At 40.7% G+C, this 17,169-nt stretch overlaps 1 protein-coding gene across 3 annotated transcripts in view; it reads right to left on the reverse strand.

Moving 5' to 3' along the window:
* The window catches only part of nbas (NBAS subunit of NRZ tethering complex), a 137,921-nt gene that overhangs the window by 100,416 nt on the left and 20,336 nt on the right, over window positions 1-17,169 (reverse strand). For all 3 annotated transcript variants that reach the window (XM_046373882.1, XM_046373884.1, XM_046373883.1), the window contains 8 exons: window positions 14,058-14,183; window positions 13,587-13,738; window positions 13,288-13,425; window positions 7,771-7,849; window positions 5,683-5,787; window positions 4,947-5,083; window positions 2,020-2,106; window positions 972-1,125 (listed from right to left, as the gene is read on the reverse strand). In XM_046373882.1, coding sequence (XP_046229838.1) covers window positions 972-1,125; window positions 2,020-2,106; window positions 4,947-5,083; window positions 5,683-5,787; window positions 7,771-7,849; window positions 13,288-13,425; window positions 13,587-13,738; window positions 14,058-14,183 — 978 coding nt within the window. The remainder of the gene's footprint in view (window positions 1-971; window positions 1,126-2,019; window positions 2,107-4,946; window positions 5,084-5,682; window positions 5,788-7,770; window positions 7,850-13,287; window positions 13,426-13,586; window positions 13,739-14,057; window positions 14,184-17,169) is intronic.

The raw sequence follows: 17,169 nt of genomic DNA on the forward strand, positions 1-17,169 counted from the left end.
CCACCAGACATGAGGGTTTGGGATGATCCCAAGAGGCTACCAGAGTAATGTGTGAGAGAGCAAAAAGAAGATGAGGTCAAATTAAAAAAGAACAAGGGGGAGAATGAAAGAGAGCTTGTGTGAATTCCTAGAGATTACTTCTTTTACACACACACACACACACTTATACACTCAAGTCTCTCAATCTCGCTTTCTTTCTCTTGAGTGGGTGATGAAAGGCACGATTCCCCACTTGTCTTCAGAAATGAGCAATGGACCCCCAAATCTCTTCTCCTCCATCCTCCTTACAGCCAGTGAAAGGGATAAAATGGAGAAATGAAGGGGAAAGATATGACTGCACCCTAGTTAGTCCTTTCACAAAGACAAAGAGAGTGCTGTTACAACCTTGATCCATCACTATGAAGGAGGTATAGGGGACAGGGCTGTGGTGTGGATGGTGTGGGTGGAGAGAGTGGGCAGCTCCAGCGGTTACATTCCATTACTCTCCCAAACAAGTCCTATCAAGTCCTATTTTTCAGCTACAGAACACAGATGACAGAAGCTTTGGTTACTCTTCATTAGAGGTCCATATGGCAAATATGATAATGTCTGTCACAGATAGGCTCTAAGTGACCTTTACTGATGGAGGTTGGCAACATCCCTTATGCAGTCTGAATCTCAACACTCCCAACACATCACTTGGTCCCAGTCATCTAAAAGAAGTGTGCAACAGCAACTATCTTTATTTCAATTCAGTCCTTATCCTGTTGGATACGTTCCAATCAAGTCGAAGAATCCTGAGACTCCTGTAGACTTCTTATCTTGGTTGAAGAAAATGGAGCTGATTTCGATCTCTGGCGAGGGATGGACAAACTAATCATGAGATGAAGGGGACAAAAATTCTGCGGAAATACAGTCCCTACTGATTTTTTGTTTTGTTTTGGTCTTTTTTTGCCACAACCGGGAACATGCAACGATGTAGGTGCTTGTACCTGTCTGGAGCAGGAGTCGATATCCTTGGCTCTGCTTTGGTACCAGTCGGTCAGCAGCTCGATGGAGGGTGTAGCTGTGCGGAACCTCAAGAGCTCTGGAGCCTCGTCGTACAGGAAACTGTCATCGTCGAACAGGTTCTGGTCCAGTACCGCTCTGAGGAAGACATGGAGGGAGAGTGGAGAGTATTTCAACTACTCATTTTTTTGGGAATTAGTAAACGTAGAAACGGCAGAACAGAAAGATTGAATTAAAAAACAAATCTGGTGATGTTCTCTACCTCTCTTCTTTTATGTCAAAAAAACAACTGTAAGATCATCCTTTCTTCTGCAAAATCTATTCAAAAACAAGGCGATGAGAAACACTATTGCACATATTTCACCATTCCTACAAATATGTGCACTATATTTAAACCAAAGTAAAACTATGAACATGATCTGTTATTAAAGACCTCCGCAGTCAACAAATATCAGTTGGCTCAACAGCCACCAATAAGATATGGAAGCCTTAACGTAGTGAAAGGCAGAACAGATTTTTTACCTTTTTGTTAAGAATAACCAAACTATAGAACATCACTACAAAAATTGGGAGGAATGAGGATATAAAATTTGTGCAAGGAGAAACATAAACACCAACATAAATACACTGCTGGCCTCACAGAATCACAGTATCACAATTTCCGTCTGCAATCCCCAGCCAAGCGTGCCACAATACTCAACTGATATTATGACTACACCAAAGAGCAATAAAAAGAGCTCGCTACATAAAATTGCAAATGAAGCTGGCCTCCCTGCAGAAGCAGACAAATGGCATAAACTGGCATTGCAGCAAGATTTGGTATTAGTTTGTTATGGTTATGTTTAACATTTAGATAATAGGATGCCATGTTTTGTTTCAGATAATGGTGCCAGAACAAGCATCTGGCCTGTATGGAGCCCGAATTTTAACAATTCTACACTGCAGAGACTTTGTTATCGTCAGCAATGAAGAGATGTTACTACGGCTCAGTTAGTTTTTAGTGTTTGAGTCAAGATGGTGTTCTGTGTTTACCTGCACTCCTTCGCCTCGCACCAGTCCATGTCTCTGTGTCTCTGCTCATCCCAAGGAATCAACATCAACTCACCTCTGTCATCCAGACTGAGAGTGAAAAACAAGGGCAGAAACACAAACAAAGAGAGAAAGAGGCAGAGGCAAGAGGGAAAGAGAAAGATACAAAATTAAAGAAAGCTGAGGGTTAGTTTTAGATATAAACATGCCCAAGAATAAATCAGAACAAAGACCAATGAGTAGCCAGGAGTCAAAAAATACCCTGCACTACATCCACCTATAATGGCACGTGATGAATCTGCAATGACATTTACTGTTTCAGAGTAAACATGGTCATAAACTACAGTGGTGAGAGGTAGCAACATATAAGAAATGGAAACAGCAAAGTATCATAAGGGAAGAACAAACAGGGGCACAATAATAAACAAGTGAAAGAACTTGAAGAGTCTGGGTAGTGCCGCAATTGTAAATATGGGGGACATTTATTTTCTAAACACCATGTTGGTGCTAAGTTTTACTTGTTCCTGGCCTCCTTGAGTGTGACAGTTCTGAAGTAGATAAATACAGAACACACAAGAAAAGAAACCAAAGTTGAAGAATGACTCTGTAACCCGGCGTGCCAGCGCTGACAAGACTCAGACACTCGGACGCACAGTCACTGAAGCACATGAATGCATGCACACATGCTGAAACACCGGGATGAACAGAAGCCGTTTATATCTCTTATTCTACGATTAATGCATTTCCTCTTCTTATCTATTTGTCTGTAGACAGAAAAATATGTACTGAGGCCATAAAACTCGAGGAGATACCTTCGGCTACAAATCATCTAAAGCTCTGGTGCAGTTAAAGGCCGATTGGACACACGCTGCAGTAGTTTGGGTTTTTTTTTTAAACACAGCCATAAATTCTAGCCAATCACAAAATACATAAGAAATGTCCGAGCAGTGGATGTGATTTATGTCAGCACGCAAAAGTAGGAAGATTTTTACCAACACTCCAGCACAAGTTCATCCATCACGATTGGGATTTTAACATGAAGATGACAGAGATCGAGATGTTCTTCCTCTTTTAGTTCTCTTTTTTTTCATGTCGTTCCCCAACTCCCCGCTCCTCTTTCCTCATTAAAGACAGCCAGGTTAGAGGGTGGAGAGTAAATATTGGTGTGAGAGCTTGAATATCGATGGGAGGAATGAATTATTCCTCGTTCGCTCCCTTAATCTACTTCACGTCAGTCTGAGAGAAGCAGGGAAGTCGGGCCAGAGGAAAATGGAGATGCCAAGCAAACTCGGGGCTCGTGTTCTAGTTTATTTTTATTTCCACTGGGTCAAACTCTTTCAAGCTATGGGAAACAGAATATCACAATTCTGCATTCATCCACGTATCGAGAGGAGCCCATGCAAGACCTGATCAACATTACAGGAGGATATTTTCCCCTTTCAGTGTAGCACGACTTTGGTGTATAACGACTGAGCTCCAAACAGATGGCTTGAGCCAACTCCGTCTGCTGCAGTGTTGGAGCAAGCGCTGCTGGGAGAAGCAGTTGGTGTTCACAAGCTGGGGAAAATAGGAAACTGCCCTACAGTGGCAGAGACATGATGGATGCTCACTGCAGAGCCACAGCTGCCTGACCTCCATACAAACTCAGACATGGCTAATAAAATGGAGCAGTGGCTGTGGGTGGATGGAAGTGGGAAGAACAATCATTTTTATATGGGATATACTTTTTAACTCATGACCCTCATGAGGACTTTGGCCTTGTTTGCATGTGTTACATGTGGTATGTAAATTAATTAAAAAAGACTAGCACAGAGAGGAAGATTAATAAAAGGGAGATGGGCAAAACTGTAAAGTGGTTTAGAGGAAACAAAAAGGCAAAATGGACATCTGGCAGCACTAATCGGTAAATCTGTCTGTCACCTCTATTAGTGAATCATAAAGGGGTGAAGAATTACTTCTTCCTCTCCAAAGCAGCCCTCCATCAGCTCCCTCTCACCTATCCTCTCCCGACTCCCTCCAGTCCCAAAACAGAAACTGTAAGGTGAGAACTAAAACGAGAGCAGGCAGATAGTTGTAATCATTGCAGCTTAGTGCTGTATCATTTTGAGGTGTTCATTTGTTTGCGTGTAATTTAAGAAGCGACAATTAAGTCTCGCCTTTTGTTTCACAGCTGTGCTTGCCAACATCAGCCCTTAAGCTGTGGCTGTGTGTGTACACTTAATGTAATGTAGGAATAAGCTTGTATGTGTGTGTGTGCGCGCCGTTTTATCAAGAGCGATACAAAGAATCCTGATGTGTGATGGTGAGAATAAAGAAGCGAAAAAGACCTTCAAGTGCAAGCTCTGAGACAGCTGTGATTCCAGTTTCAGGGGGTTTTAATTTAAAAGTACTGAGAAGTGCAACTTGTGTACTTCCAGAGAGGTGTAAATTTTCAGAAAGCAGAAAGGGAGCACATCCTTGTGGTAATGCATGTATTTTTACGCCTGCTGTTCATACGCTTTACAAAGTAAATTGTTGATGAAAGTATAAAATGACAGACCACGCTTTTTTAAATGTTGTCATGTCATGTTACATTTCTAAAATGCTTATTTTTAATTTTAAGTATAACGTAGTAGTAAAAATTATAATTTAGAGTACACCTGAACAGACAAAGAGTAAATCTCTCAATGTATCTTTGGAATTAAAATAAAAAAACAAAAGACAAACAAGGTTCAATCTGAATAACATTTCTTTAACATGTCAACTAGATTATCTCAACTGAAAAGGCTGCACCTTTTCAACAGAAAGACAGGAAGGCAGCACTTAACATTTGTTGTGAGCTTTCAGTGACTGGACTACAACCAGCACTGTTTCAGTTCCCATTGAAGCACTGTTGTTGTTTTTTTTACTTTACTTTGCTTGCTTTTTGTTCTTTAATGAGTGTGTCTCACCAGGCTTCAGGCAGCAGGATAGTGTACTCGTGTGGAGATGTGGTTTCCGGGAAGTTGTAAAGGATGGCGAGCCGATGCTGGAGGAGTTCGGCTCCGTGGTAAGTGAACAGAATGTCCAGAGCCTGTACGTTGCTCTCCTGTAGGCCAAAACATGCATGATCCAACAACTGAAAACTCTTACTGAACTGATTTTAAACTGTACAAAAAATCTGCACATTAGGACTAAAAGCAAAATCAAAGTCTATATTGAATTATGCAGCAAATACTTATGGAATACATCCTAAATGCTTTTGTGTTAAATACAAAGAAAGACTGACAGTGACCAGTTTATTAGACACACCTAATAACAGGTATTTCTATTATTTTTTCCATCTCCATATTAATGTCTATGGATTCCCAATACTTTTGTCTATATAGTGTATATCAGTGAGGGCAGGCTAAAGAACAGTAATCTCCCTGTATAATATAACACAGGTGAGCAGCACCCAAAACTGTAGCCTCCAAATGGCCATACAGATGAAGCAACAAATGTTTTAACATTATCACATTATTACAGAACATTATCACCTTCATGAAAACAAGATTTACTGCAAGACTGCTGTAAAAGACTGCATACATTTTGTATACTTAATAAAATGATAACTGAGTTAACGTCACATCAGTGCCAAATGGAGATGTAGACAGCTAAGACGAGCAAATAAAGTGTGATAACTCGAGAGTCTGAGTGTGATGTTACCCTGGCGTAGTTTCTTGCTGACAAAACAATATTTTGACTGCGGAACTTCTTGAAGAACTCGGCATCATATTTCTGCTCGGCTGCATGAGGACCGCCAAGAATCTCCTGGAGAGTGTGAAGTGAGAGTGAAAGGGAGAGAGAAAGTGAGAGAGACCAAAAGAATTTAGGAAGACGCAGTACAACTGAGGTATATAAAAGGAAATTTGTGAAGCAGACGCTTATTTTTCCAGAGAAAAAAGCCTGAGTAGATAGAAAGTCAAAGTAAAGATGTGAGGAAAAGAGTGAGAAGATGTGACTGCAAAATGAATGCGCTAAGACAAAGTCAACAGGGGTGCTATTTAACTTTCTAGCATACAGCCGTCTTGTCCTTTGAGTTGGGGGAAGGTAGTGCGAGTGCGTAAATGTGTGCACACGCATATGTCAGGAGGGAACATTTGCGGCCCTGGCCTTTGGCTTAGAGTGATTTATGTGTGTCTGTGTGCATAAAATCTCTGCAGCAACCTCTAAAGCAGGGTTTGTCTGTGTTTCTTTGTGTAGATGTGTATGTGTGAGTCTGATGGATAGCCATTGAGTGGCCCTTATGCAGACAGAGCTAGCCCAAGTCGGGATGATAAAAATCCTAATATCATATTCATAGACAGCCAGAGAAAATGGATTGGGGCAAAAGAAATCTGACGAGCGCTGCAGTTACCATGACAATGTCCGAATAAAGAGAGAGACGTCATTCTGTCTGAGTTGAATATCTAACAGGGCAAAATCTCATCTCTCCTTTCCAGCATGAGGAAAAGTATGGCCCTGTTTGTCTGTGATTTATTGTGGATGAGAACGGTGTGCACGTTCATGTTATTGAAATCCGAGGGTTGACCAGCTGCAAGAGTCACAGGTTCCACTTTAAGAATGTATCTATATATGCTGCACTGATGCTTACAATGAGCTCTGAAAAGTATCAACGTATAGCTAGTTTTCGATATTAAAAACAATACGATATCCATATTCGTAGTAGTACTTCTAAAGGGATTAGTGGGAAGTGCGAAAGTACAAGAGAAAGTACAAGTAAAAGGCATGTGAGGAAAGCTTATGTACTTTGGCAGAAAAGGAGACAAAAGGAGAAAGAATGGAAAAATGGCCGATGGAAAAACAGCTGAACAATAAAGAATGTTTAACAAAAACACTGCTTGTATCTACTGCAGTGACATCAATGAAGACATATTATGGTCCTTTAGCGACCCTCAGACATTTTTAATAGTAGTTAATAGTTATACAAACACACTGTCCTTAGTGTGAGGTCTCACAGATGCAAGCCCAAATCTCCTGAGTGTAGTTTTCATAATGAGACATAGTCTGGAGAACATTGTTTCAGACTCCGCTGAGCCTGCTGGGTCCAAGCTGAACCAATCAACGCACTGAAACAGTTTCAGCTACTTCTAACAGTATAGTGCATGTAACCATGACCCAAAACATGTTTCTTGTCTTAAAGTGTCTTTTCATCTGTTTTGAACATGCAACTACAGAGTGGTTGCATCCGAACAGGTCCAGTGACAGACTGACAGATGACTGATGCTCTGCTGCTGACCGGCAGTCAGTGAAGCCCTCACCTCATGGTTAAGTTACCTTGGCAGTCTTTCACACTCAGTTGAGCAGTTCAGATTTGCTATGAAATCTAAAGCTGAAAAAATGAGTATATTAACTTGAAGGTCAATCAACAAACAATTACAACAAAAATTCTGAAAATGGATTATTTACGGGAGTTTTTCATTTTAATTTGCACTGTCTCAACATTCTTAAATGTGAGTATCTTGTGGATTTTCTTAGTCTTGATTGCAAGGACTGTAACTTGCATATGTCTGAGGCCTAGACAGGCTGTGGGACAAAAAAACACATCTGAAGACATCATCTTGGACTTGGACTTGAGCTTTTTTCACTGTTTATCAGAAAATTCATACAAACTAAAAATAACAGTTAGTTGCAGAAAGAATAAGGCTTTTTAATCTTCTCAACTGTGAAAATGTACGTCTTCAGTTTGTAATAGATAATTGCAGGACTTCCAAGGACTGATAAATAGTACGGGGCGGGGGTTGTAATTGTTACCTCGTATGTTGCCAGCCGGTCCAGGTATGAGAGTAATTTCAGGCGGCTCCGACACAGCTCCTTCTGCTCCAGAGTCAGCCTAAGCATGCACGCACACACGCACACGCACACACACACACACACACACACACACACACACACACAAATGAATAACATTTCTCAACAAGCACTTCAACACAACATAACAACTGACATCCAAAACAGCCACTTTAAATCTCAAATTGAAAAATCTGAAAAGTGTTTTGTTTTAACCAGTCAAATCAAATGTCAAGCTTTGTCCCCACACTGATCTAACACAGACTCTAGCTTTAAATTACCTGAAAATTGACCCTATACAGTATATCCACAGGGACCTATACAGCAATGCTTTGGACTGGTGACTACAATACAATATAGTGCCCTCTAGATCTAATCATTTTCTAAGGGCAACAAATCAACTCCTTATGACCAAAGAACCCTTCAGCTGTTATGTATGGGGTGCTAGATGTCAATGAGGTAACTAATTGCCCTCTGAGAATCAAATCAATTTTCGATGTCATTGAATCACAGCCATAAATAAATTGGACGACCACCAAAGACCAAGGTATATTTGGTCTAACTATTATTCATTCACTCGAGGTACACCCAAGCGAAAGAAAGCACAAAGCTAAAAACTACTGTGAGTGGTCAAGTATGCCCCTTCACATCACACATACTTGCAGTAAAATAAAAGACCTTTCACCACGTACTCACACACCCAAGTGTGTAAGTAAACAACCCGACCAGACGGAGCAGTGCCCAGATCTCCCTAAAAACGTACCCAGGATCAACCGCAGTGTGACCACAGAAGAGCTGACCCCTCCACCGCCGCCTTAATCCCTAATCCCTCATTACAGAGTGCACTATCGGGCCTTATCAGGGTTCCTCTACAGACTAACAGAGATTAACACTGGCTCAACACACTCTCTGGCACATCAAAGAGCGGCGGCTTAGCACTCGTACCAGTGGTAATTATTGCTTTGCTCTGCCTCTTCAGAGAAAAGTAAGAAAAGTGGAGGTGGAAGGGAGAGGGGGGAGAAAGGGAGATGAGACGAGATGTTAGAAAGCTATTTCACCCGTCTGAATTCCTCTTGAAGTTTCGTGGATCAATCATAAATTCAAATACTAACAAAACGGCCCCAGAAGAAAACAATTTGATTGACTTCACGTTTGATAAAACTATTCTTTTATTGCGATTCTTTAAAATATAAAATGTAAAATATACTTTGTATAGTGCCACCCTCAGATTGATATTTTTGGCTTTTAAAGAAAATTTCTTGATGCTTATGGATTTACATAATGTATATAATAATAATGATTGAATTAATGTTGATGATCTTTATCTATTCTTATGATCCTTATCAATCCTTATCTTAAGCTATCCATTTTTGCGGCCAAAATGTTGCAAAAGCAAACTTGACCACACCAGCACACAAAACTAAGATGGTAAATTTAGTAAAAATGGTTAACACACTATGCATGTTAGCATATTTATGTTAGCATCTAGCCCAAAGCACCACTGTGTTAGCATGACTGCATCATTTTTCACTTTGTGAGTTTGTGTTTCGATGAGATCAAAATGCAGGCTCGGTTCAAATAAAGGCATGGTCTGACTCATAAGTACTGAGTACTCATATGACAATGTACTAATGACTACTCAGTACTCGGTCTAAAGGTCAACATATCCTGGCTGGCATGATCCCGTCAGAAGATTTAGTTTATAATATATCACCTTTTATACTCACCTAAAGAAAATAAAACCTTAAACCTTTTCCCTGAGAAAAATTTCTAGAACACCACCAGTGCAGTTGCATCGTGTAAATGGCCACTGACAGGTTAAAGGTGGCCAAATGTTCAATTCAGGTCCATGTCTCTTGCTTTTAAATTGCAAATCCTACTGCTGAATTCCACTCAGCATAGCAACACTGTGTACTACACTGTTACACATACAAATGGGCAAGCTGTCCATAAAGCAAAAGGGCAGCAAAAAGGTGCCTGTGCCTTTGTAAAGGATTTTATTAGTTCTTTGAATAGCCCTTACAATGAACAGCGACTGTAGGGGAAAACATGGTTAAGAAAGCCAGAATGAACAAAAATACTGCAACACATCTGAATGGAGATCGAGGGCTGTAGGGTTTAAGATTTAATGTGCACAACTTTAACTGCACTTTAGACTGTTGCACATCATCTCAAATGCTGTCTAATGTAAAGGGACATGTGTGTGCATGTGTGTGTGTGTGTGTGTATTGCGAAGCTACCAGAATGGCAGGTTATTATCATATGACCTCGCCCCTCCATCTTTGTCCAAACACCTTAAATATGACTACTGGACAGTGACTGAACCACATAAACACACCAACACACACACATATTGTGAGGGACAAAATTGGACTCCATCAGACAAAAACACTTTGGCTCATGCCTTCACATGCAAGTGGACGCCATAGAAAAAAGCATAAACAGTCAAATAAACACTCATACCCAACACACATACCCGACCAGTGCTGGAGCAAATGAGAAAATGAGACTTCAGATTGAGGTCTGAATCTGATCAGATATGAACACCTTGCAGCAGACTGCCCTCACCTCCACACTCTCTCTGTCCCTCACACACTCACACTCACATACACACACAACACAACTGCAGCATTGTCTATCTTGTTGTTGTCAGAGCAGCAGCTATAATGGCCCTCGACGGATTCTGAATTATATTTTATTATGCATACTTGGACTGATGAGGAAGAAGCATCATGATAAAACTGCCTGCGTGCAGTCAAAACAACAATTTCAAGAAATGCAAGACAAAGCACACTGAACAGGTGCATGACAGTTGAGAATAAAAACCAATAACCAAGTCCCGAGGAAGTCTGTATTTTATACAATATTACGTATCAGGATAACTGAGTACACATACAACACATTGCCCGTAGCAGTAAAGCTGGTAGTAACAAGAGAAATGTACCAGGAAAAAGAGGGCTGGGGAAGAAAATTAACATCCATCATTTTGTAAAACCCAGTGTTTCCTGAAAGTGAAATGAACATGTTTCACATTCTTACGCAAGATGGCAGAAATCAACTGGGTGGGTTTAACTCTGATTATTGAAAATGCGATTCTCTCCTCTCAGACAACAACTGTCAATATGCGATCTTCACTCAGAAGTCAGTTTGTTGTCTTTTTAAGCCCATGAGTGAAGACTAATCACACTTTATTTCACTGACCTGACTGTGGTGATAGAAAAAAAAAATGTGGCTGTGCGTGTCTTTCAAACACTCACACATAAACACACAAATACAGGAAACTTTTAAAGATGTGGAGGGACAAAAGATGCGTTCAGTGTGACAGTCAGTAGTTAAATACACTCCTTAAAAACACACAGGAGCATCACACACACAAAACACACACACCCAGACATACAGAGCAGCTGTGATCAATACCAAGCCATTTCTGTAATGGTGGTGTAGTTAAAAAGAAATTAAGAGAATTATTATCTGTCTCAGGCCTCGGCCGCAGTCCTTGAGGCAACATGGTTAAATCCATTAGTGAGGGGCTTCGCTGCACTCGAATGCACACACGCACACGCACACACACATATAAAAACACATTTTGGGGACGTATCTATCAGCTGCCTGGCAGACACCCTGACTCAAGAGACAGAGAAAAGAGAAAAATAGGCATATTTAAAGACAGCAATTCACTGATGATTTAATGTGATGTTTGTTTTTGTTAATACTTTGGAAGTTATCGATTTTTTTTGCTCCATCTTCTATCCTTTTCTTATCCTGCACATTTTCTTAATCTAACACGCACTGTAGGTCTGCAATAAAGCTAAACAGTTTTATTGCACAATGAGTTAAACTGAAATAAAATCGGATGGCTAAAAGGACAAAAATAAACAAATAAATAAATAAATAAACAGAGAATCAAGAGGGAGATTTAACAGGAGTTCAATATTACGCAGTTTCTGCTCTTCCTCATTCAAATGCAGACTGGAGGCTCACTGGTTAAGTGTCTGAGGTGAGAGGAACAACAGAGACAGCACAATCCAGCTACTGAAGCTTGAAATACCTGTACGCACAGTATGGATAGGCATTTTAATTGTGCATCTTTCATTTCAGTATATGCTTACTTCTTTCTGTTTAAACGTCATTTTTAACAAATGTGTGTAGTATGTGCAAGAGCTTATGTGAAGCTAAAGAGTGTTTTATGATACATGGGTAAGTCTATTTGTGTGTGTGTGTGTGTTTGTGTGTGTGAGAGAGAGAGAGAGAGAGAGAGAGAGAGAGAGAGAGGTGATTAGTGATCACTAAAGGGTTTTTCATTAGTCCCTCCCTGGGCACTCAACAACAAAGGCATAAATTACCTCCAGCAGATTACCCACTAATCTCCACCAATGCTCTCCCCCTCATCCTCATTAATATCCCTGCCTTTATGATCACCTCTCCGGTGTGTGACCTAATCAAACAATCAGTGTTACATTCGGCAACCTTCTTCCCCATTTCCTCATGGTTTCCTTGTCTGCACCTTAAATACTTTCACCACAGTCTCTCATTTCCTTTATTTTCAGCAAATGGAATCATCATTACAGTTGACACAGAGAATAATAATGACTTCATTTAAGCTCTCTAAACAGCAGGCAACAGCCTGCCGACAAGGCAACTCACGAAGGTCAGTGTCAGGTTTTTACCACCCACCTAACAACTGCTACACAGAGTTGGAAGCTGGAGAATTCTGATAGTGAAATCTTGAAAGTTTAATGAAAAAAAATTACAAACAGCTTCCAACTCGACTGAGAGTCCAGAAAGTCTACTGCCGTGCCATGCAAGCGGCTCCGTGAAAATGTTCATTGGCACAGAGGTGCTTTTAGTTCAATGGTCACAGTTTGTTAACTCATCCACAATGACATTACCGTGTGTCATCTTCAGTTTAAAGCCCTAGCATACTAGCATGTTCTAATTAGCACTTAACATTAAGCACAGCTAAGCCTAATGGGAATAACCTTCCAGGTATTTGGTCATAAACTGAGGTGTTCAGAAAAGAGGCACTTTGACCTGATGATAATGCTAGATGAAAGACGAGGGGATCCAAAATATTTTGTCTGTTTATGACAACTGTACGAGGTCCTGAATTTTCTACAACTCACTCATTTACATAATATTACGGTTTAAATTTATGCATAATTAAACACGTGGCTGCTTTGAGTGACAGATATACCACTATCATGCCTAGAAGGGAACAAGATACTGCAAAAGGATTATATGTGTGAAATATAAGCTTTGGTAACTTGCACATTTCATCAAGGCAGATGCTTGCCAACCAAGCTTGGATCTTCCAGCTGAAGGATGGTCTCAGACAGCCTTGGTAATTTTGTTCAAATAAACGCTCTAGTCTCTGTACATTCAGAAAATTGGCAGTATTTCTACCTGCTTCAACTTTTGTCTTCTTCTACTGTCAAACAGCAAAACTCAGCCGAGTTTCTAACAGTCTGACTGTCTGTATACCTGCTGAAGTCGACCTTGGCCAACAGCTCTCGTCTCTTCCTGCTCTCCTTTTCCTTTTTCATCTCCAGCTCCACATCGTCTGACAGGAAGTCTTCATAGGGCAGATCATCGAGGTCAACGTCGCCTGGCATGATAAACCTGAAATATGGCAAGGAAACGAGACATGGTGTGTTTTAAAAGTAAATCCAGAATAAGCCTTAGGTTGAAAAAGGAGCCTGACAAAAAAAAAATCAGTTGTCATTTATGCAAACACGTGTGTGCAAGGACTGATCTGTTCTGTGCATATGTGAACCTCCTACCTGCCACCATCCTCCCTGTTTCCTATGGCTATGAGGGCCTCAAGGTCAGTTCCCTTCAGGCCGTACTGCAGCAGCTCCTTGGCCGCATCCACGTTCTCAGGGACGCGCTCCACACACTCGTGCAGCACCCATGAGCGTTTGCAGATCTTGCTCTTGGTGGGATGTAAGGAAAGGAAGGAGAGGGAATAAGTTCAGAAGAAATGATAGGATAAAATGAGACACAGAATTTGGAGGGAAGGGTGTGAAAATTTGTAACAAATTGATAAAAATGATGCGTGAAATAGAGTAAGGGGGTTGTGCTGCACTTAAGCGTTTGCTGTACCCCTACTCGCCCACACACATGCACTGACATCTAATATACTGTGATAAACACCAAAACTGATACCGTTCTTCATATCTCTCGCTCTCTTCTTAACCATCCCTCCTCCTCATCTCCTCACATGTGTCTCTCTTATATCTTCTATCTCTTACCAGATAATCTTGTATTGAGGCAATGCTGACCGTACTCTTCCTCCACTGTCTCTGGTATACAAGGTCAGAATCCAGATTATACGCATGGGCAAGCGACAGGGCTTCACCATACTCTTCATTGTCAATCTGCGAGATAAACAAGCACACACAATAAAAACAATGTGAGGTGATGATCAATATATTTATATATATATATATTGCATTCTTCACATTGTTGGGCAGACAGCACAAAATCAAATGTATGCAATCAGAAAAGATGAGTGAATAATATTTATGTGTCAGTGATTCACACAAGTATTTGTGAAACAGTTTTTTTTCCCATGAGCACAATTTAATGTAAAATTTAGGCTGGAAACAAAAAACAAAACAGCACAACAGTTTAATTCTGTTTGTATTCTGTGAGGTATATTTTTTGATGTACAATAATCATCCCAATTGTACATTACTGATTCACTCTTTTATGCACTGTGTTCCTACACAGAATTAAATAAATAAAATGCACAAAACAAATTCAAACTACATGGTATTTAGAGCAAATATCTAGGCTAAAGTCCATGGCCCGATATTCTATCGCACTCAGGACAAAGAAGCTACCACTTTGAATAAACATGTGCACAAGCTACAGCACTTCCAAAATCCTGAGTACGCACTCTGAATACCCAAAAGCTGAATGGGAACAGCTCAAACATGCAGATTTCAATCTGTGAAGGAATGTGCAATGTGACACAGTGCGGATTGGGTCTGCTACTGTGGGATAAGGAAAATGGCTGAAGGGGAATGAAATATTTGGGCATATTTGGAGAAGGATAATCAAACTGACAGAGTGGGAAAAACCACGCAGGAAATCAGGCGCCAGATGTTTGAACTTACACACAGCATTGGTACTACCTTACTAATATAATAAAAATCCTAAGTATGTTCAGCCATGCTAGCAGCTGTACATAGTTACAATGACAATGCTAAACTGTAACATTTTGGACCTAACAGAGGGCAAGTCAGGGGATATGCACAAATGCATTTGGTGCTAAATTTAAAACACTAGACTTAGACGGGGCAGCACAGTGGTGTGGCCGTTAGCTCTATCACCTCACAGCAAGAGGGTTCCAGGTTCAAGTCCAGGTCCAGCCCTTGTGTGCAGTTACCATGTTCTCCCTGTGCCTGCATGGGTTTTCTCCAGGTTCTCCGGCTCCCCCCATAATCCCAAAAACATGCACATTAGGTTAACTGGCCACTCTACATTCCTCCTGGGTGTGAGTGTGTGTGTGTGTGTGTGGTTGTCTGTCTTTGCGTGTCAGCCCTGTGATTGACTGCTGACCAGTGCAGGGTGTACCCTGCCTCTCTCCCATAGTCAGCTCCAGTCCCTATTCATGCAACCTTACATGAATAAGCAGTATAGAAAGGGGATGGAAACTGAGACAGTGAACATGATAAACATTCCACCTGTCTAACACTCGGACATACTAAGGAGAGCAATATCAACATATCAACATTGTCATTGACATATCAGCATGCTAATGCTAGCACGTCACGTTTATTTAAGAACGGTCTCACAGATCCACTAGCATGGCTTTAGACTCTTTGTTTTGTTACCATATATTTCTCTTTGGTGAACAGTAGCTGCTGTTATCATGAGTAAAATCATTAAATTGTCTGACTTTTATGTCAACATGATGCAAAAAGGTTCTGCGTCATATCAGTGTCTCACAAAATGATTTGATCTAACAGCATGACACCTCAGTTTATACAGGCACACTCAGTGTGTGTGAAGGTGCATGATGTATGTACGCTGACTGACACACTATGTATCCATCTCTCTCTGTGTAGGAGTACAAAGCAACACATTAGCCAGACTGTGGTTCCTCGAGGGCAATAAGAACCCCACACAGTTAAACCTCACGTAGGAGGACATCAAAAACTGCTTCCTTCTCTCTCTGGATTCAGCTAATAAAACTGTTAGCAGTCCTGCCAATGTGAATAGCACACTGGCAGGGTTACACTATCAAACACACCACCGGACTTCTGAACACATGAAGAGACTGACTTGAGGAAATAACCCTGATTCTCTTGATCTACTGGTCTATCCACAGACGACTGGACTGTAAACCTCACATGAGTTGAATCTCCAAGAAGAAATCACGTCATTTTGGATTCTATGTGAGTATGTAGTATGGAAACGCCAAACTGCAGAAACACAACACAAGCAACACGAAGGTAATATGCATACACGTACACTATACATGAAAGCAACACAGTGTCTGTATTGTCTTCACATACGGTACATGAACAGAAAAAAAACAAAAAACAAAAAACAATTTCATCAGGAGAGCAGCAGCAGCTGGGGAAGTGCCGCGGGCAGCAAGTGTTACAAAGAGATAATAATGATATATTACATTGTAACTCTCCACTGTTAGGATTGATGGTGATGACTAATGGTATCTAATGATGATGACAATGATGAAGAAGGAAGTGGATGATGGGTCATAAAATTGACTGATGAATCATGCTCCAACTTGGGACCACTGAGAGCCGATACTGTGCTTTGTGATAGAGCATGTTGTTGTCTTTGCTGCAATTTGTAGTAAGAAGCAACAACAGCCATATTTCTAATGCAGCAATTAGCATTTCAGAGAAACCCCTGGGACTGAGAAATATTCTTAAAGCAGGCTGAACATCTTGCTTGGTTTTCATTTCTCCTCAACAGCACTCTGGAGCTGATCCAACAAAACAATAGCACTTCACTGAGCTTGCACAGGATTTATTTAGTCAGAAACCAATTTTGCAGATCAGCCTGTTATAATTCAGCCAGTGACCAAACGGATTCATATGTCATCCTTCAGTTGCTGCTAAATTAAGGGGCAAAAAGAAATGAAGAGTTTCATGGTAAATGTGATATCCACCACTGAAGACAACTGACGATTGCTCTTAAAAATGATTACTGGCATTACAGTGAGGCAGTGATTCATGTATCAGTTTGAGTACGACAAAGGCCTTACAAAAGGGACGGTATAATTAGGAATGGAATGTCTTTGAAATATTAAATAGGTAATATCAGTTTCTTTGCCAAAATGAATTTCTAACACTGTGTGAGGCAGAGAACTGCATGTCAGCTCTG

Source organism: Scatophagus argus, chromosome 19 (genome assembly GCF_020382885.2).
Source record: "Scatophagus argus isolate fScaArg1 chromosome 19, fScaArg1.pri, whole genome shotgun sequence".
Lineage (NCBI taxonomy): Eukaryota > Metazoa > Chordata > Actinopteri > Scatophagidae > Scatophagus > Scatophagus argus.